This window comes from Nematostella vectensis, chromosome 8, assembly GCF_932526225.1.
Source record: "Nematostella vectensis chromosome 8, jaNemVect1.1, whole genome shotgun sequence".
NCBI classification, from domain to species: domain Eukaryota; kingdom Metazoa; phylum Cnidaria; class Anthozoa; order Actiniaria; family Edwardsiidae; genus Nematostella; species Nematostella vectensis.
The window spans coordinates 2543476-2565525 of NC_064041.1; the positions used below are offsets into that span (position 1 = coordinate 2543476).

At 38.2% G+C, this 22050-nt stretch overlaps 1 protein-coding gene and 1 pseudogene across 1 annotated transcript; both read right to left on the reverse strand.

The window, feature by feature from the left end:
• Window positions 1-199: 199 nt before the first annotated feature.
• LOC116615412 lies at window positions 200-3553 on the reverse strand (annotated as a pseudogene).
• A 650-nt stretch (window positions 3554-4203) lies between these two features.
• LOC116611877 lies at window positions 4204-6185 on the reverse strand. The gene is made up of 2 exons (XM_032372493.2): window positions 5583-6185; window positions 4204-5296 (listed from the first exon to the last, which is right to left on the reverse strand). The coding sequence occupies exons 1-2, from the start codon at window positions 5710-5712 to the stop codon at window positions 4980-4982; spliced, it is 447 nt and encodes a 148-aa protein (XP_032228384.2). The 5' UTR covers window positions 5713-6185; the 3' UTR covers window positions 4204-4979.
• Window positions 6186-22050: the final 15865 nt, after the last annotated feature.

Below are 22050 nucleotides of genomic sequence, written 5' to 3' on the forward strand. Positions count from 1 at the left end.
TCCCCTCGTTGGGCTTCATAAGACGTTCGTTGAAGGTGTTTGACAGTTTGTCAATCCGGTCTCGAAGACTGGCCATGCAAATGCCACAAACTGGGGGTGGGTTGCAAGTGTCCTGGAAGGAATGTCCTAACCATACTCATTGTTGTCGAGCCAAACACAGAAAAAAATTTTTGTTTCTCCGAGGAGCTTTCTTTATTTATATACGATAACTCTTTCGATGTTCACTTCTAGACGATGACTTGTTAACTTTTCAATTCGACTTCCGTGTTATTTTTCGATTCGACTATTCAATTACAGTATGTAGTGTGTAGATCTAGTTAAGAAATAAGGCTCACAAGCCAAGTTCCCTCTGTGATTACTCAAGAGGTTTTGTACAAACAGCTTTAAGAACGCTTCTGTTCCATGGTCAACACGCACCATATCCCATATTTCCTGATGAAGCAAAAGGTCCCTGTGGAAAATCAGCATAACAATTAACTTTAGTCAAAACAATTAACAACAATTAAGTACCTTAAACTGTGTTCCTTCCTGCTTTGTCTGCCGAACAAGAGTAAGAAACAAGTGGAACCTCGATGTAACCAAGTGCCAAGGGACTGGGGAAATGCGTTCGTTATATCGAGGGTTCGTTGGGTCGAGGTTCTGTTCCATACGTTTGACTTACTTTTAAATTACGTAATTTTGGCCCGTTACACCGAGGACTTCGTTATATAGAGATTTGTTAAATCGAGGTTCCACTGTAAAAGGAAAATACTATACACCAACCACCCTGACCAGAATTTGTATTGTTGTCTCGGTTAGGATTTTGTTTGAGTTTAAATTGGTGTACTGCAGGGTGTACTGTATAAGAGTCCGCTGTCACTGTCGCCATCTTGAGGGGAGAACACTAGTCCTGCTATCCCCTCTTCTCTCTCTGCCATATTTCAACAGGCTTCCAAAATGATTATAAAAATGATGACAAAACTGACAAAATAACAAGCAGAACAATAATCTAAAGGATATAATGTCAAAGAATGATAAATAGAAACGTACCTGAAATGTGAATATATCACTGCAGGATTTTGTTGGCATGCAGAACAAGTCGACTATCTTTGAACTGCAACCGTCGTTGAAGGCGTAAAAGGTACACCCATAAATAACCAGTTTTTCGTTTTGGTCACAGTGCAGCTTATGGCCATAATATAGGGCACTATATTGGGATAGGATTCCTCCGTCGTATGCTGTCATTCCTTCTTTTCGCATGACTTTGATGGATTCACTTTGCTTAGGGGTTCTCGAACCTGTTTTCCACTCAGGTCATAACCTTTTGCGCGAATGTAGCCGGTCAGCATTTTCCGCCGTCATACGTCGGGCCTACCTATTAAAAAAGTATCCATGAAAGAAAATAGATTCATACCGACAAAGAATGGACTTCGTGTCCTTGCTGATCTGGAACATGCGTGTAGATGCTAAATGCACATTACTTCTATCAACACTTTGATGTGTTCAAAAATACCTCGCTTACCTGAGAGACTGATTCCCTTATAATATTATCTACTTCCATGCTGTTGCTTCTCTTTATCCCATTGCGTGAACAAAACAGCCTTATGTTCCGCGAAGAAAACCCGCGTTTCATTTCGGGGAAAGCTTTTTGGAAAGCATTCGCTATCCGAAAATGCGTCTTGTTGGACTTGACCATCTTTGTTATCTCGTCAATGTTTGCTTCAAGGAACTCCATCTTCGTTGTTGCAAACAAGATGGCGGTAAAAACGGTCGATTTTCCAACACCCACGAACACCCACGGAAATCAGAAAAAAGAAAGACGCTTTTCCAAAATGCAAAGAAATCAGAAAAAGGCATTCGAAATCTCATTTTTGTTTTTTTCAAATCACTAGAAAGAAATCGTTGTTGATTAACTTTTCTGCTCAATAAAATATCCAAAGGTGTTTTTCCTTCTTTTTTTTCTTAGCATTAAATCATAATATTTTTTTATTTATTTTCATCTTTCTTACATCCCGGCGATTCATTTTATTGAATAAAAGCTCTTAATTTTTAGTTGCTTTTTCAACAAAGATACAAACTTTTATTAGAAACACGCAAGTATTCGATAAATGAAATTTTTTTGGTGAAATTTCGCTTTTCGCATCTGCCAAATTTATGAAAATTGCTTGACAAGGATTCTATTTATTCCCTGGAAAAGCAGAATTGCCGAAACCTACCAAATCAGTGGTAGGTTTATTTTCTCTTATGTTGAAAACATGAAATCCTGCATTTTGCATATATAACTACCTACTACTATTTTTGTGGTGTGGTCACTATCTTAAATCTTATTGGGTAGTACCATATTCTTTTATGCTTTGGTTTGAGGTCACAAAGGTTTTCAAGAATCATACAATTGATTCTACTGGTTCTTAGAGCACACTTGGATCATGTTCCCCAAAGTTCTTGTTGACAAAAATATTACAAGCATTGCAAAAAAATATTGTTTTATGAAATAAATGAACATTACAAGACAATTATTGAATTTATTGTACCTAGGATTCTCTAAACAATGTTTATTTAGAAAATCACAAGCACAAGTGCAATCTTAATAAATTATTGAGAAACTGGCGTATCTATTTTCAATAAGGTAGTATTAAACTTATTGAACTTACATTGTCTTTTGTTGTACAGGTGCACAGTTTTGGAAAGGAACGAGAAAAGTCATGGTTTGCGATGAAGGAGAAGAAGAAATAATTGTGAAGATGAAGAGAAAGGGAAAACAAAGAAAAACAGCTGTTGACTTTATCAGCACGCTATGAGAGATATAATAATAATATCACCAAAACCATCTGTAGCTACAGAACAAGGGGGACTTAACAAAGAAGCAGCGCAAGCACCAGCCAGCAACAAAGAAGCACTTGACGAAAGAATAGTACATGCGAGACATAATCAAATGCTCAATTTGTTTGAGTAACTGCACACTGCCGGCAACAGTTTGTTCTGCATGTTTCAGTGTCATAGGGTGTATGCCTTGCACACTTCAGTGATACGAGTCCCTTCACCCTGCCTGCCACTTCTGATGCACAAAGAATAAGTATGATATCATTCCTATGGTCCGAGAGCTTGCAAATATCGTTGGTCAAGACCTTCCACCTGAGTCAATTGATACAGGCAGCACATCAGTTAACAGTGATGACACCATCCCTTACATAGGAGAACCACCTAGTTTGATATCCTCTGACGATGACTCTGACCTAGTGCAAATGATCTAAGAAGTTCATAGTCTGACCCTACAGCACAAGTTGTAATTTGCTTTAGTAAGCTCAACACTACTACAGTGAGAGCTGAACACTACTACAGTGAGAGCTGAACACTACTACAGTGAGAGCTGAACATGTTTATGTTCTTTTGTTGACATTTTGTTAGAATAGCCTTATTCTTGTCTGACAACCATAAGTCAACCATAAGTCCCTGTTGAACAGTTTATAAGTGACTAGTGGTTTTTCAGCAGTATAGTAATCAAATTGAAAAAGTAGTCTAATTGTTATTAATATAACAATATAGTTGATGTTCGCGGGCGTAAATATGTTTTGGGCCCGACTCGAGCTCTGAGCGCTGAGAAGGGCCCAAAACATATTTACGCCCAAGAACATCAACTACATTACTATTATTATAACTTTTTTTTATTATAGCATTAAGCGCAAAAACAAAAATAATATCGGAAAACGCGGATGACTCGCGTGATATTTATTCATTGAAAGTTGTTATAACATAATTAATAAATACAGCTTCAATTCACTTTACAAACGTTGCTAAATATACACGTGTTTAAGGTTCTTTTTGTAAACGAAACAAATGTTTCAAAATATAGAAAGTTTAATGGGATGTCACTTGTAGGAACTAAAATTTATTGTGCAATTAGAAAAGTGACAATTTGGTATGAAAGCCTTTGCAGAAGTTAATTCGGTCGAGGATGAAAAACTTACATTCACTTCCCCTCCTGCCCTAGATAAACTGCCTTGTTTGCAATCATTACTGTTTTCCATCTCAATGGTTTCACTAGAAGCAAAAGGCACTCGGCGAGAGGTCCTTCTTGTCTTTTGTTTTGACTTCAGCATAGAAACGGCGTAAAATGCCTCCAAGATCCGAGGAGCTGATACTGTGAAAATCACATTCAACACTTCGCTTCGTGCACCACTCGGTGAACTTTTTCATCGCCCAGGATGTTTGTTTTTTAGTATTTTTGGGAACAGAATCTTCTTCCATTTTTTAAGCTCCATTTTTTAAAGTCGTGTTCAGCCATGTTTTCCTGTTTGTTTTTTGGTAGTTGTCAAAACACAACCAAACACGGCAAGCGATGCGACGAGCGGTTTGAATGAATTGCGGGAATTCCTGCAATTTCCTCGCCCTCTCATTGGCTTAGAGCAGCGGGCTTAAATATATTAGAGCCCGCCAAAACGTTCATTAGAACCCGTATAATACGCCACAATGCTCGCCAAAGTTATAATAATATGTATTGATTGGTACATAATAAAAATAGGCATCAGCAAAACAAAAAAAAGTGGAAATTTTAATTATACCAAATGTGTATCTGTGATTCTAGAGGGTTCCAGATTTCAAATTTCATGATCCACAAACTATGGGAGTGGTCTACTGGAGATATGCCCTTTTGGGATAGCAAATATTTGCCAATGGAGTGAGATGTGCCCAAATATGTAGTAAATCATGTTTGGTGCTTGACGGACAGATAATTTAGTGTTTTCTTTGACTGCCCACATGGAGTTAAAAACAGCTCCGCATCAATTTCAACATATTAATTGTTCTTACAACAGTGGCTGCCAAGTGTGTTATGGGATACATAAATAAAACATGAACACAGTTAAACTGGACTAGGGCATAATAGTGCTTGTGTAAAAGAAATGTGTAAATTTATAGACTGTCAGTGCATTGATGGTTTCAAATATTATTTAACAGCAATCACTTGAGTAATTTGTTGAAATTTCTAACACTAAATTAATATGTCATGGTGACAAGGTTTTGGTCAGGTCTAAATAAGAGAGAATGGCAGATTCCATTAGGGAACCATCACCATTAACAATATTTTGGAAAATACAGTGAAAGCTAGGGTTATTTTGGAAAAATCGAGCATTCCTCCTTTGCAAATGCACATTGTGGTTTAAAAGAGGGTCAACACCAAATGAGCAATCTTCTGTGATGCTGCCTCCAGCCTGTCTGTACATCCTAATTGCCTCTTCTACACTTGGTATAATACTTGGGTGAAGTATTTTGACTTGATTTGTTCTTTGGGCTACCACAGCTAAGATCTTGCTGTTTCTTTCTAAAGAAAAAAAAAACACTCTTTATTGCCTTTACAAGGAAGTTTTGCAATTCTCTGCTCCTAAAGCAGGGGAAATAAGGCTGCCATATTTTGAAGATTTAGGGTTGTGATGATATATGGCTAGGAAGTTGAGGAGACATACCTCCTGCATTCCTGATCTTAAAAAATATTGGTGCTTTTCCATGAAAATTTTCCATGAAAATGAGGTAAAAAGAAAAGGATCCCATTTCATCGACACCCCTTAGCTTCTGACAAGATTCTGATTTCTCAATAATTTTTGAAGTACCTTCAATTGGATGTTGGTTCCAAGATGAAACTACTTGCTGCAGCCCAACCTCTGCCACATTAATAGTTATGTAGGAAACACAGAACTGAACAACAGGATCATGCATGTGTATCAGATATCCATTCTCCATTCCCGAAAGTACTTCCTTTATAGGTTAAACAACCCACTGATTAAGTTCAGGCCACTTTCTTTCAGCAGGTAGGTTCTAAGCACAGGAAAAGACATAATTATAGTGACTAAACCTACAGGTGCATGCCCAGGATTTGCTAAGGAGGGGTTGCATAGTTATTGGTATCATATGGAAAAGGATCGATAGTATTTTGACACCACTTTTTGGTGGCCAAGGGGAGAGGGTGCGCACGCAACCTGTGCACCCCCGTGTGTGTATAAGTACAACATTTATATCATTTCTAATCTAAACAGTGCAGAATTAGGATAATAGATTGGGTTCTAGTGACAAGCAGCCTAAAACAATTTACAAAAAAACGACTGTAACCAGCAAACTATGTTAAATGTGTGCACTAGCTAGTTGATCTGCCTGTCTTTAAGTAGACTTTCTTTGTTTTTCTTGTATAAGAGATGCAGTACAAATCTTATTTTTCCATCGTTGTGTTATTGGGGTGGGGGGGGGGGGGGTAAGAGAGAAATGCCCCCCCAAGGGAATTGAACTATGTTCTAAACTTGCCAAAAGGTTGGTTACCCATTCAGAGGGCCGTAGAAGGGGGTGGGGCACTGGGGGAACGTGCCCCCCAATATTTTGAAAAATTATAAGGAAATGACCGGTAGGAGCGTGGCTGTGCCCCCCCCCCCACCCAATATTCTCTTCTGTATTGTGCCCCTCCAATATTTCGAGGCCTGCTACGGCACTAATTTAGCTGAGGCAAGTTGCCTGTCAGCTAATGATTGTTATATCTATACTTTATGTTCATCACTTGAATCTGATTGGGCATGATAAAATATAAATAAAAACCAAGAGACCATGATGTAAGAGAACGAATCCCCCGTATTAGGGTATGTTCCAATGATGACGTACGTGAAAGCTATTTTTAGAACAAGCAGTTATTTTAAGATACGCCTCTGATTGGCTAGCGATCACGTATCCTAACAACACGAGTCTTACGCGCGATCTCGCGCGATCACATCTTGAGCGATGTGAACCGGCAAAGGCTGTTATGGAAATCTTTTTGACTGAAAATACCTTACTTTTTTACGAACGCTGTGAAAATAATCTTTCATAGAGTACGCTGGGTCCAATCAACCGTTTCTGGGACATTGAAATGCATAGAGTGCGTGTTTTTAGGCTCTGGGATCAACTTCCCCAGTAAAAGTTTTCACTGTTGATTCGCAAATTATAACACAACAATCAATCCTAAATCTGTGTTTACAAAACACAATTCTCTTCCAATTCCCTTTTAATGAAAAAGATACATCCAGAACTTAATACCATTATATTCACACCGATATTGTGGTTATCAAGACAAAATAAAACACAAATAAAAGATTTAAAGTCTTTATAATGAAGTACATCTTATTCCAGTGACAAGGGTTTCTTGAGTGACCTAATTTCTGAACATTTGCGTGAAGAATTGAAGTTCATCCATCTAAAAATGTTGTAAATCAAAGAAAAATAAAGGCCTTTTTGTATTAAAATACATAACATACTCTGAGAATGCCTAGGTATTCTATCTCACCGAATTGCAGAGAAAAAGAACTTTTTAGGAGTCTGCACGATGCATCTTGAATGAACTCCAAATTCACCGTCTCCCCGACGTCTTCCCGTTCAATTATTTATATAACATTTAGATAAATGAACATTAGATAAATTAACAGATACCAGGACACCACCCTATGAGTAGCATTGTGATCATGAGCCTTGAAGAGACGCTAAAAGGATAAAAACAGGTAGCGAACGAAGTAAATAAGTGCAGAGGGAAAACATTTGTTGTGAAATTGTACTAGCTCGTGGTGCCCATATCCAAATATGGCGCGACGAACCATATATGGATGCTTTGATTGACAAGCTCGCGCAATCTAAAAATAGCTTTCATGGACGACATCATGGGCCACGGGGATTCGTTCTCTTATATCATGGTCTCTTGTAAAAACTTACCTCTCTAGATCTAGTTTGAAAATAAGGCTCACAAGCCAAGTTCCCTCAGTGATTTCTCAAGAGGTTTTGTACAAACAGCATTAAGCATGCTTCTGTTCCATGGTCAACATGCACCATATCTTTTCTGCTCAATATAATATCCAAAGGTGTTTTTTCTTCTTTTTTTTTCTTGGCATTAAATCATAATATTTTCTGATTAATTTTCATCTTTCTTACATCCCGGCGATTCATTTTATTGAATATAAGCTCTTAATTTTTAGTTGCTTTTTCAGCAAAGATACAAACTTTTATTAGAAATTCGCAAGTATTCGATAAATGAAAATTCGTTGGTGAAATTTCGCTTTTCGCATCTGCCAAATTTATGAAAATTGCTTGAACAAGGGAATTCTATTTATTCCCTGTATAAGTTTTTTGGAAAAGCAGAATTGCCGAAACCTACCACTGATTATGATTGTTAGTGTTTTTTCATCATTTCTCGAATAAGGAAACGGTATTTCATAACGACTGATTTTGTTTTTACGACTTATCCGAATAAGGAATAGACTATAAAGAGGTTTGTTAGTGTTTGCACATCTTTTTTTCCGTAAAAGGAAATGGAATTTCGTTATTACGATATATTTGAATAAAGATTTGCGATATTTTCGAATAAAAGAATATAACGTTTGTTAAATACATGAATTTATTGAAATATACAGTTTCTTAAAAAAATAACGTTACAAGTGACACAAGCCTCCTTAACTATTCCGATCTCGTGTGTAATACATCAATAAGAATAACTGTCTATAAGGAGCTTGTACTTGCTCATTTCCTTATACCAAGGGTATTATGCAAATGTATTGTGGTTGAAATTTGAAAATCTTACATATTTAGTTGGAAATATTACACAATGAATAGATTTATTTTAAATAATTTCATTTACATTCACATTTGACTCTAAACAGGATTGTTTCGTTTGTGCGCGATACACTATGGAAAAGGAAAGCAGGACTGAATCTCCTCAAGAAAATTCTAAAGAACCCTGTTGTTGGTGTTGCAGCTGTTGACGGGGTTGCAGCTGCTGTTGTTGGTGTTGCTGTACTTGATGTTCTTGTAGAGGTTGCATCGCTGGAGGCTCTTTACGAGGGTTTAGTATCTGGTTCATACGCTCATCTTGTACAGATTTAGTTAACTGGAAAACAAGCAAAAATGTTTTGGTAGTAAAGAATAATAAACTTTAAAATAATCTTTTTAAAACACAAAACTGAATTTGTTGGATTTCAATTTTGTACAGATTTAGTTAAAATTCAAAGATCTAGGGGGTCATATTTGGGATATAGTAGAAAATCTGGCATGGAGTACTGTATGCGTATCAATAATTTTTGGCATAAGTTCAGGTTACTTTATTCTATTTAGTGTAACACAAAAAGCTCAAAATAAACACTGGTTGGAAATGCATAAAAACTAACAATTACGTTTTGGAAAAAAAAAACAAGAATACAGTAGTAGAACAATGTCCATAGTGTGTATCTAAAAAATGGATAAACTTACCCCCTTTCCCTTGGTTTACCTTTTTGTTCTTTTTAACTGAAAGGTATATTTATTAGACAAATTCAAATCATAAAATCTACAGTATTCATATAGTACGCTTCCATGATGATAGAGGATGGTTTAAAAAGTCTATGGGAAATTATTTGACGGATACTACTATTTTTGTGTAACTACAGTAGAACCTACCCACTTTAAATTGGGGGTACGAAAATCAAGTTAGAGGATCTATCTATGTGTTTCAATTATCATGTAGGTAATTTATAAATGAATTGATTTGATGCCCATTGCCTTATAGTCGGGTCGCGCACAAAAAGAGCTCAATCTATACACAGCGGACAAAAGCACCAAACTTGGTATAATTATAGCCTATGAGATGGTTATTAATACTGAGACCGGTGCCCACCGGTACCATTAGCGGATCCATAGATAAAGAGCAATTCTTTTTTTTAGAAATCTAGGGTTGCGGGTACCCTGTGGTGAGATTTTTATAGCTTTTCATGAGGCAAAAAAGATGAAAATGAACATATTTGAAAACGATTTCTATCATATAAGCTGTACTCTATCGAATTCCGAACAAAAAAACGTATAAATAGCTATAAAAAGCTACATTTGAAGAAGAAGGAAATCTACTGGAACCCAGGCTCCGCGCGGCCTTTTTTTTACATCCCTCTTGCTAACATACAAATATTATAATAATATGACTGATTTCCGTCCATCAAATAAGCACAATAGGTGGTGCACATGAATTTCACCAGAAATTTTCTTTCAATGAGCTGTCTAAGCGGACAAACACAGATTCGTCAGGGACAACCGACAACCGACAACCGACAACCGACTCCATCCTCGAGCTGACCGTTGAATTCTGACTGCAGGCACTGTTCTTAGTGAGAGCGTTCAGGATGATTTGGTATTGGAAGCTCCTCACTTTTACATTCCTTTGTTTGGTGCTGCGAGGGATAAATGACAGTCATGACAATAGCTCTGTGTTACTCCGAGCTTCAAATGACCTAATTATAAATGATACACCGCAATTTCACTTCAGACGACTACACAAATCTACTCCATCGTCGTCCACTGCCCGGCTCGTGTTTGTTTAGACTTACTTAGAAGCGCCTCCATTGCACTACTACTGGTCTGCCTTTCAAATGACGTCCAGCTTAATCCAGGTCCACAAGCTACAAATCACGCTACTAACGTCCATCTGCCATGCATTCCACTGTCCAAAAATGGTGTAAGAATATGTCATTGGAACGCGAGGAGCTTCAATAATGATAAATACGAGCAAATAAAAGAAATCCTTACACACCGTCGTACGGAGATTGATGTGATGATTATTACCGAGACATGGCTGAATTCCTCACACACGAACGAAGAATATGGGATCCCTGGATATCATATTGAGCGGAAAGATAGAACTAGAAAGGGAAGGGGAGGAGTAATGATGTACGTATCTCACGCTATGGCTTATACCCGTTTACCAACTCTAGAATCAAGTGACACAGAGCTCCTTTGCACTCAAGTGATACACTGCAAGTCCAACTGCCCAATTATTATTGCCGGAGTCTATCGTGTGCCGGATTCAACTGCTGAAATGGATGCTAAGCTAGAAGGTCTCATAGAAAAAATGTACATTACCAACAAAGAAGCGCTACTACTGGGGGATTTCAACATCAACTTCCTCAAACAGCAAAACCACAAGCATCGTCTAATCAAGTTCCTCACCAGCCTTGGTTTCACTCAAACCATCAATGAAGTGACTCGTTCAGAGAGCCAGGCTTGCTTGGATCACGTTTACACCAACCAGCCACAGTGCATCACAAAGACCAAGGTATGCAACACCGGACTATCAGATCATTTACCAGTGTGCGTTGTGCGCAGATACAAAAAGAAACAAGATCGCGCAGCAGATAAAAACCATGTCTATATTTCCTACCGTGACTGCAAGAAGCTGGATGAGGAGGCCTTCCTAAAAGACCTTGATGAGGCCCCGTGGAGTGTGCTGGACACCTTTGATGACCTTGATGACGCTGTGGATTATTGGAATCTGACTTTCCTAAGTATCGCTGATATACATGCTCCTCTTATTAGAAAGCGTGTAAAGAAACAAAGCCAACCACAGTGGATGACGCCTGAACTCTACGCAGCCATTAGAGACCGCGACAGGCTGCTAGAGAGAGCCCGAAAGTGTAATAGTGACTCAGATGCGTGGGAAACTTTTAAATCAACTCGAAATAACGGTTTTCAATCCATCCGAGAAGCTAAACGAAATCATTTCAACAAGTCATTTGAACAGAGTTCAACGGCAAAGGATTTCTGGAGACATCTAAAAATTGCTATCGGGCAGACATTTAAACCGTCACCTTCGCAACTAAGAGGCAATGCAAGCAAGACACCTACCATCACAGATCCACGTGAAATAGCTAATGCATTTAACGAGTTTTTTTGTTTCCGTTGCTGCCACCTACAGAAATAGCAATGTCAACATGAGAACGCTGTCAACTTCAGATTTCGAAAAGTTAAAAGGGTTTGTTGATAGCAAAATCCCGAGTGGCACTAAATTTGAAATACCCAAAGTCATGCAAGAATTTGTGCAAGGTTATCTTCTTCAACTACAAACATGTAAAGCCACAGTTTTGGACGGTATAAGTGCTCGCCTTTTAAGGGCTGCAGCCCCAGCCATAGCCCCATCGTTGACTAAGATCATCAACCAAAGTATAAAAACTGGACGATTCCCTGCGCGCTGGAAAGAGGCGAAAGTCTGTCCAATATATAAAGCTGGAGACCGCCTGAGTGTTGATAACTACCGGCCCGTCAGTATTTTACCTGCCCCGTCCAAAGTTATTGAATGACACATACACGTTTGCTTATATGAACACCTAAACAGCCACAAGCTATTAAGTAGTAACCAGTCAGGTTTCCGTCCCTATCACTCGTGCGATACTGCCCTAGTAAAGTTGATTGCTTATCTCATTGGAAATATGGATCAGGGACTAATATCTGGCTTGAACCTCATAGACTACCGAAAGGCGTTTGATTTAGTAGACCATGACACGCTTATTAAGAAGCTCTCCATATATGGCGTCTCTGGAAAGTCACTAAATTGGTTCAAGTCTTATCTAGAAGACCGAAAACAGAAAGTCACAATAAGTGGTCAGCTATCAGATTCGCAGCCCATTACTGCAGGCGTTCCCCGGGGCTCGATTTTAGGTCCCTTAATGTTTATCCTGTTTATTAATGACTTACCACTTGAAGTCTCCAACAGCGCACTCGAGATATATGCAGATGATACAACACAAGTCGCAAGTGGAAGTAGCGTTAGTGAGGTTGAGTCTATTCTTACTGAAGAGCTAAAAAAGGTTAATGGATGGGCGGATGAAAACAAAATGGTTTTGAACCAAAGCAAAACCAAATCAATGCTTATCTGTAGCAAGCCAAAGTTGCGCAAATTGGCAGGAAAGGATTTGACAGTCAACACAGAAAATGGCCAGCTTGAATGTGTCAATGAAGTTAAACTGCTTGGCATAAGATTAGACAACTCCTTAACCTGGGACAACCACCTCAAGTACATTCACAATAAGATCTCCAAGCGACTAGGCTTGTTAAAAAGGACAAAGAAATTCCTGTCACTTAAAGCAAGAACCCTGTTCTACCATGCGCTCATACAGCCAATATTAGACTATGGCGCTATCGTCTGGGGCTCGACCAAAAAGCAACACATCGACGATATGGTCAAGTTCCAGAAACGATGTGCGCGGGTTATCCTCGATAAGAAATGGGATGCACCAGGTTTGGGCCTAAACGTGTCCTCCTAAGGTTGACGCTAGTACCGTTGGCACTAGAGTTTTTGTACACTTGTTTATAGCAACGTCGAAGGAAAAATCTTCTGTTTGGCAAAGAAATCCCAGCGGATCCTGCACACAAGCTAGCGTACGCGCATCATTCGGAAAAGTCTCTTTCAGTTTATTTCAGAACCACTTTTTTCCCTTTATTAAAATAACGGTCCGCCGAACACTGATCGTGCGCCTTAGAAAAAGCCTCTAAAACTCTGTCCTTGAGTAAAAATCGGTTAAAGGATTTTTCATTCCCAAATTCTCCCAAGCGTGTCACAAAAAAGGTACGTACCACAGCTTCCACTTATATATTCTGATAACATACTATATTCTATAAGCCTGACAAAAGCTCTTATACTTTATTTTATCATCCTCTCTCGCTTCTTGGAGACCGTTCCTTTACTTATGCTCCACGGCTTTTTCCATCCCTGAGGACATGATTTGTACATCTTTAAGTTAATTACATAGTCCTCTATTGCTGCGGCGATTCGTTGGAGGTTGGTTGCTATCCTGTTTAAAGCATGCGATACGTTCAACCTCGTCACTATAATGCACACGTAGGAAGAAATAAGCACTGTTTTTTTCGCAACTCCACTCTTCTAGTCACCTTTTTTCGTTCTTAAAGGCTTTCGAGCATGAATACCGCAAATTTGTGATAATTCCTGTGCCATTTTGCGCTATTTGCGACAAAGAGTTTCTACAGATGTTTCTTCTGCAGAACATCTAAATCCTTTAATATTCTAAGAAAAGATTCACACACTAATTACTTTTATTGAGGAGGCATATCTAAAGCATCTCGTTGTTCTGTGGTGTCTAGTTACCATATATATACAAAGCCCCCTATTAAATCCATCTCTACCTCTTTTTAGCCAAACGTCAAAATACCCGATAATTGCGATAATCGCAGATTTAGAATACATTAAAATTTAAGACAAAAGTTCATATTTAGTAGGTTATTGACATTGACACATAAATTATGAGCCTTTTTTTTCAACTAACCCTACTAGAATAAAACAATCAGATATTTCACCTTAGTTTTCGAAATACAAGGTCCTTTAAATTTCACCACAGGAAGCCCGTGATGGACGCTTTTTTTCTAATTTTTATTCCGTTATTACACGAAATCCTCAAGTGGTACCGGTGGGCACCGGTCTCAATATTAATTAGCGTCCTCTTGGCTATCTTTGTGCCAAGTTTGGTGCTTTTGTCCGCTATGTATAGATTGAAACACTAAGCGATCGGAATATTATAAAATCTCTCTCGAATATCATTTCCCTGGTACTCTTGTTTTTCATGAACGGTCATCTCAGTTACATACCCTTCTCTTGTTGAGACACCTTTGGTGTCGTTGTTCTCTTCCTTTTCTTGGGCAGAAGTTCATAGTCTGAGCCTAAAAAGTATCAACTTGTTGTACCAACATGACACATAAAAGAGGACCTGCAACCTTGTGATTTTAGTTCCTTTAATCTGAATTTATTGTTAACAAGAAGAGTAATTTTTAAATATAATACAAGCTTAGAGTCGTTCTAAAATGCAAGCAACAAAGTATGATAGTGTATTACCCTCTTTTTTTAAAAGGACGTCTAATTTTCAGTTGAGGCTGAGCCGTTCGTATGGCGGAATATGTTCTTTAATTTCAGTGTACATAAGAATATAAATGGATGATTAGGAAGAGAATTAAACTAGTGATCAATGGCAATAGTAAAGGTTTTTACTATGAGCACAATTCAATTCTGCAATTTAGAACGCATCAGGACTAAAAAATATTTTTTTTTGCTGTCTGAGCCTCGGTATGTTTGGTAAAATTTGGTGAAATTTTAGGCTTGACGTTCTTATAAAAAGGTTGTTATAAAAAGAGAATGTAGTTAAGCAAGAAAACAATGACATTAGAAAGTGTATTAGCGCCTAATACGCTAAAATGAATTTCAGGGGTTTATGAAAACCACTCAATATCTTTCTCAACTCAGGCGAACGAATTATATACGCTTCTTTGTTATAAAAAATACATCTATAATACTCAACGCAAAGCTTTTCATTAAATTTCGAACGCCAACTCCATTAATTGTTATGTATAATTTTTTGAGCATAAAATGTTAAACTTAGCTGAAATGAAACACATCGCTTCTCCATCTACAGAACAGTTTTACACTCCAGGTTTATGAAGAACATCATATCCATGTTCTAGCACAGCTGTCGAGTGCACGAAATCTTTCAGATGTTTTAGAACGGTTTTCTTTTGTGCTTCCGATAAAATGGCGGCGTTCTTTAAAGTGTCTGAGTCAATGACATCATTACCCAGCATTCTTAGCATGTATATTGGAGATTTTGCCGACAGGGCATAAAAAAAAAAGAAAAACAGCCAAGCAAACAAACTAGAAACAAAAATAAAGTAATTCCATCTTTTAGCCAATGTGAATAACGTGAACGTTTCTTTCAACAACTTTGTTTTTTAATTTGAGTTTTGTGATAAAACTTTTGTGATTAAACGTGCCGCGCCGTCTCTCACCTTCGTTCTCTGACGAGGTGACAGCCTCTTCTGTCAGCATTTTCCCATACGCCTCTGCCTGCTTTCTAGTATCTGGTGTAATTAAAATACAATAAATGTTTGTTTTAAAACTACATCGAAAAGAAAAGAAAGGGAAATAAAATTTAATTAAGCTCGCAATTGTACTTACCGAATATCCCTAAAACTTTCGCCTCGAGAAGGCTTTGCCCGCCATCAACTCGGTATGGTACCGAAACTACTTTACCTTTTTCTAGCTTTTCGTTCGGTTCTGAACAAGATGTCTTTTTGCCTTATAACAGAAACTCGACGACTACTAAAACATTGCTTTTGACCATAATTTCGAGAAGGGTAGTACGTGCAACCAGGCAAGGCAAGGGCTACTGGACAAACTGGTCAAGTCAGTGAGCGCCAGGGAGTTTCAGGGAGCGTTTTTGGCGCCCAAAATCCAGAATTGTGATTGGATGCTTAGATCACATGGCATAGGTCGTACCAATAAAGGTGGGGGGAAAGGGGTGGCTCATGCGCCTTTGTCACTTCCTTGTCCCACCCCCAAAACTTGCCTCCACCCGTAACACCCGCCAATTTTGATGCTTGGTATTACACAAATTACCAAAAAGGAAAGCTTTCCCCCGGTACTTCTCTATAATAAGTTAACCTAAGATCATCACTTACCCCGCCCCCTTCCCCCCCCCCCCCACACACACACAAGGCATCAAGTGGAAGACCAACTTCTTTGAAAGACTTCTCCCCTACATGTTTGTCAGTGACAAAATGTAGAGACATGTTTGTCAGTGACAAAATGTAGAGACAGTTATCGTCATTACAGTATTGCGGACGGACAGGAATTCAGTAGAACAGCACATACTTTACGAGGAATATTCATGATTGTGAAGGTAAGTAAGCTTCAACTTTTTATCGTGTAACTTATAAGCGACAGGGTTCTACCAAAGGCTGGTTCACCCATCGAGGCTGAGCTTTATATAAAAAGGGTTACACTTCATCAGTTCATCGAGGCTGATCTACTTTACTTCACAGGCAGAGCATTTCAGAGAAAGTATACACGCTATCTGGAAGACGACACTTCGGCGATTCCATCTTCCACAAAGTATTAGAGGGCACAAAAAGCCACAGCATCCGCTTTTTATATGAACAACTTATCTCAACCACTCGAGGGTAATGCTTCTACTACCAACGAAACCATATGTGAACAAGACGAAGAAGAGCCAGATGACATGATACATTACTCTCCGGAACCACTAATTACAGCGATTCAGAAAACGAAAGCCTTAGCAGTAGTGAAGACGATTTAAGCTTAATATCATCATCGGATGAGGAGTGAGTGCATTCCCCGAGTATGGAGGATAAATCACAGCAAGGAGCCATAGCTCTAGAGACTGCCAGCATGACAGTTCTCGCATACGTCTCAAGGCATTGCCTCACAACTGAAGCTGCAAAGGACATGATCGAATTGTCAAAAGTTATTTGTCCTGATGATGAAATCATCAAGGATTCAAGCCGAAATGTTAAAATGTCAGAGACCTATGGAGACTGTAAGTTGAAGGTATACGAATGCTGTGAAAAATGCACTAAGCTGTACCCTATTGATACAGATGACTACATGTGTACCACACATGGCTGTAGCAGGTTAGTGAAATCTTTAATGCAATCAAAAATCAAAATAAACTAAAATAAGTAAAAAATAAAATACGGCAGGGTATTTTTTTATATGTGTGATACATTTTCGCAATAAAGCCAGATTAAACTGGATTAAAGGTGTCCGAACAATCTGAAATTTACATCTAGTATCATTTTCATTGGCTTTAAAAGTACTTTTATCCTTTAGGGCTAACAGAAGCATTCTTGTCATTTTGAAATTTAGTGTGATTTCTGGAAGAATAGGTTTGTTAAAAAAGAAACTTTAACAAAAAATAAAAAGATTAAGGAATTTCAGGCCTCAGGAAAGTTTGACAAGAAAAACCTGACTGAGGCTGGGAGTTTGCAGGTATTACAATGTGTCATATAGTTCCTACATATTTTAGATGTTTGCTATCAGTAGAAAGTACACCTTCGTGTTTCCACCGTACAGCCTACGCTACAAGGGTACACTCCCAAGCAGAGCCAAAAACAGCACGAGAGAGTTTTGTTACTGTTGATATCAAATCGCAGCTGAAGGAGCTTTTACAAAGTAAGGACTATTAATGAGAGATAGTAAATGCTATATTTTATATTTTTTAGCATAAATAATCTCTTGCGTGAAGCCTTTCTTAGAGAGCAAAATACTAGGTTAATTTTACCTTGTGTTTGTTTGCAATCTGTGTATTTGAAGGAATGGCATTAATTTCATATTCTGCAAAAGATGTGTACATCTGACCTTTGGAGCCTTTTCTTTTTGGCATAGATATATCTAAAATATTTCACTCATAAAATCTGATTCCATCATAGCACCGTATTCATACTTCATATAAACTGTGCTAAGGTGCATTCATAACCAAAAAGTATGACATTGTTTGAAATTATCATTGTCACATACATGAATTATTGCTTGTAACATATAGGATTAGTCTTTATGTTAAACCACTATGAATACCATATACTTGTTATGAGCATATGATTGATATGATCAAGGCAAAAGATTCCAACTTTTTGATAGGATTATTATTATTTCTAAATACATAAGAAACTCCAGAGTTGAAAGCTTTGAAAACCTTGGTGTTTGTTTGGGAAATTCTCTTAAGCAGACATGAAGCACTTGACCATTAAGTGTATAACTTAATTTTATTTGATTAAAAATTTATAGGAGATGGTGTTTGGGCTGCAATCACAGCCCAAATAAACACAAGAGGTAAAGATATCATCACAGACATCACAGATGGGAAGTACTATGTACAGATGTGCCAACAAGGAAACTTTCTTTTTCACAAATCCAACAATAGCCTCATCTTCAACACCGATGGTACACCACTATACTCCACTTCTGGTGTTTCTCTATGGCTAGTTTTTCTGGCTGTGAATGAAATACCTTCACCAGAAAGGTATTGTAAATAATAGCCTCCATGTGATTCATTACCAAAAATAAAGTTGAAAAGTGGCCATGCCCCTATTTTTAATTAGCAGTCATAATATAAAGTTTGAAATTCTAGGTTTACTTCAACTAAAATGCTGTTATTAAGATTACTGTAAGTCTATTAAACAGTCAACCTGTATTACAATGGTGAGTAAGGAAGGTAAAATTTTAACTTTGTTTTGTTTATGGCCAATTTCACATGAATACTTAAAAAATCATACTTTTGAAAAGTAACTGATTTGGAATATTAGTATTCAAAATAACATCTGAGGTGTTTTAATTTTTCAAAAAAAAAAAAATTGCAACTATTACTCAGAATAAAACTCTCATCATTTCACGTGGATATTGCTCTGAATTGTACAATGCGCACCCAGTTCTGTGCAAAAGAATGTGTCATTTGATATGCATTTTTCATAGAACTTAATTCAAACTTACTTAACTCTAACCATAGAAAAACAAAACATTTTTTTCAGATTTTGTGCTAAAAAGAATCTGGATACCCAATGATTTTATCTCGAAATGTGTTCACATCCTTGCCCTAGATGATAATGATGATTTTATTCATTAGAAAAAGCCATCTGAGATGGCCTTTTGAGGGTCAAAACTAGCCCTTTAGACAGTTGCAATTGACTGGGTAAAAAATTTTAACCTGTTACCAAAGGATTTTTAAAAATTGGCTTGCTGTTAATTTACCATGAAAATTTCTTAAAATAGGTCTATCTTGACAAAAATGATAGGGAAGCGAGAAGCAATAGAAAATAGACACCATCAGGTTTATGTTTTTTGGTATTCTCGATCAAGGTTGATCAACAAGAATTATAAGTGAAGGCAGCCACCATAATTGGATCAACTGATCTTCAGGGAAAGGCCAACCTTGTCAACATGACACAAAATAATGGCGAGTATGGGTGCTCAACATGTGAAGAGCCAGGAAAAGTTGTGAAGCAGGGCAAAGGCCACACCAGATGTTACCCTTATAAAGAACATCCAGCACCAAAAAAAACTGTTGAGTCATTCCTCCAAAATGAAATTGATGCTCACAATAGTCAGAAAAGAGTAAGTCCACAGAATCCATAGATACAAAATTATATCCAACATACATAAATGTTACTATATCAAGGGTAGTGCTTCTAGGTACAACGATTGGAGAGAAACATTGTCAGTGCAAATGGCATAAATCTCAATTGACAAAATCCCATTTTGGGTGGACAGAGATATACAATGTAAAGCAGAATATAGAAGCCAGCTATTGTGCAACCCAAAATGTCCCACAAAAGCCCCAAAGAAATTATCCAAATGGGGGAAATAAGAAATATTCTATTAAAATTATCAAGCGTTTTTAATCGATAGGCCTAAAAAAATCTGCCTGTAGTTTTTTCTAGGTAAACATATGTCAGTATTAATTTGTGGTGTTACCATTATAATATTTTTATTGGAAGTTGTTAAAACTAATTTCCATCCTCCAAAAAGCACTGTTTTTTCCGTGTGTTTGTATTTTACTTCTTTGTTTCTTCTCAGCAAATTTTACATATTTTCTTCCTTTCAAATTCCAATTGATATCCTCCTAGGTGACTTGTTAAATAAAAACAAGACTGGTATTATCTAAGTTCTCAAGGAGGTCTTCATTATCTCAAAAAATTGCTGGAAAATGTGTTAAAACCATCTTTTTTGTCGTCGATTGCAGTTGTGAGACATCTTTCTTCTGGAACATTATAGCTGCTGATTGGTTAAATATGCATGGCAGAACACTTCAGTCAGCGGCGCCAGTGAATGGCAGCCACATGTTCTTGTGCTGTTCTGTAATTTGTCAAATTTCCTTGTAATTGGTTCGAAATGTGGCCATATTTGCCCATGCTACCACTATTCACCACCGTGTGGTCGCAGTTGCTAGTTTCAATTGGATTCTACCGATATCAAAGCCCGGAGACGCCGAATATAACGAACTTGTCTAGTCCTCGCCAAGATGAATGGCCGCAACGAATAACCTACCAGCCTTCTACGTTAAAGACCATCAGAAAATGTAGTACACGTAGCCGACTTTCCGAAGACCTGTGGAACAAGTTGGTTGAACTCGGGATACGAGAGCCCCCTCGATCAAGACGTAAACGTAAGAAGTGCCTTGGGAGGATCGCGTTCCTGAGTCAAAACAAACTGACGACTCACCTACGACATACCGTCCAGCCCCGCCTATGGTTCCTGACATGTTTATGGCAAATGTTCGTTCTCTTTTACTAAACTTAGACGAGCTTTATTCGATTAGCGAAGTTCTAAGACCTGGAATTATCTGCCTTACTGAAACCTGGCTAACGACACCATTGACGACTCTGCCTGCAATCTCCATAATTATGTTTGTTTTAGAAAGGACAGAGTAGTCGGACAAAGAGGAGGTGTTTGTGCATTCATTGATACACGCCTTCCGTGTAAGCGCTTAGTGGAGTATGAAGATTCAGACGTGGAGTCCCTATGGATTTCAGTCCGCCCATACAGATTACCAAGATCAATAACAAACATTCTTGTGGGCGTTGTGTACCATCCGCCACATCTCGGTGCCGCAGAAAATCAAGTTCTAACAAACCACTTAATGAAGAACGTTGATCATTATCTCCGGTTACACCCTGAGGGATTAATTGCGATCTGCGTAGACTTTAATCCTACAGGAACTGGGCTCTCGCCTCAAGTTATAAAGCGCAGTACGGGCCTATCACAAATATTGACTGTCTTGACGAGAGAAAATGGAATACTAGACTGGGTATTAACTAACAAACCTGCTCTATTTCGAGCACCTGCACAGCTCCCAAAGATTGGACGGAGCGACCACTACACTGTCCTAGTCAAACCAGACGAATCCCGCCTGGTCAAAAAAAAAAAAATGAGAGGAAAACCACCTTAAGGCGTGACCTTAGGGAGAGTAATATATGCGCACTTGGGAGATGGATCACTTCCGTTGATTGGAACGTTGTTTTGCACTTGTCATCTGCCGAGGAAAAAGTTGAAGCGTTCTACAGTATTCTAACTAATGCTATCAATACTGTCATCCCTGCTAAGAAGGTGAGGCTTTGCTCGTCAGAAAAGCCCTGGGTCTCAAGCAGAATGAAGACGCTGATAGCTAGAAGACAATGGGCATTCCAGAAACACGGAAAAGACTCAGACGTGTTTAAACTGTACCGCAATAAGGTCAAAAGTAAAGTCAGGAACTGTAAGAGATCTTACTACGACTCCAAGGTCTCTTCTCTAAAAGATACCAATGTATCTAAATGGTGGTCAGAGGTGAAAGCAATTGGTGGCCTCGCCAGTAGATCTGACTGGTGGCATCAGGTTATTGATAGTGCCACTCCGACAATTGATGCCTTGTGTGAGGAATTTAACTCCTTTCTCGGAAGCTTGACCTCTCACTTTTCACCCCTGGTCCCAGAAGCCTTTGCGACCTCAGT

Coding starts and splice junctions, on each gene's coding strand:
- LOC116611877 (XM_032372493.2), bottom strand. CDS start 5,712: ATGGAGAATGGATATCTGATACACATGCATGATCCTGTTGTTCAGTTC. Junction 5,297..5,582: donor GAACCAACATCCAATTGAAG/GTACTTCAAAAA, acceptor TTTTTTCTTTAG/AAAGAAACAGCAAGATCTTA.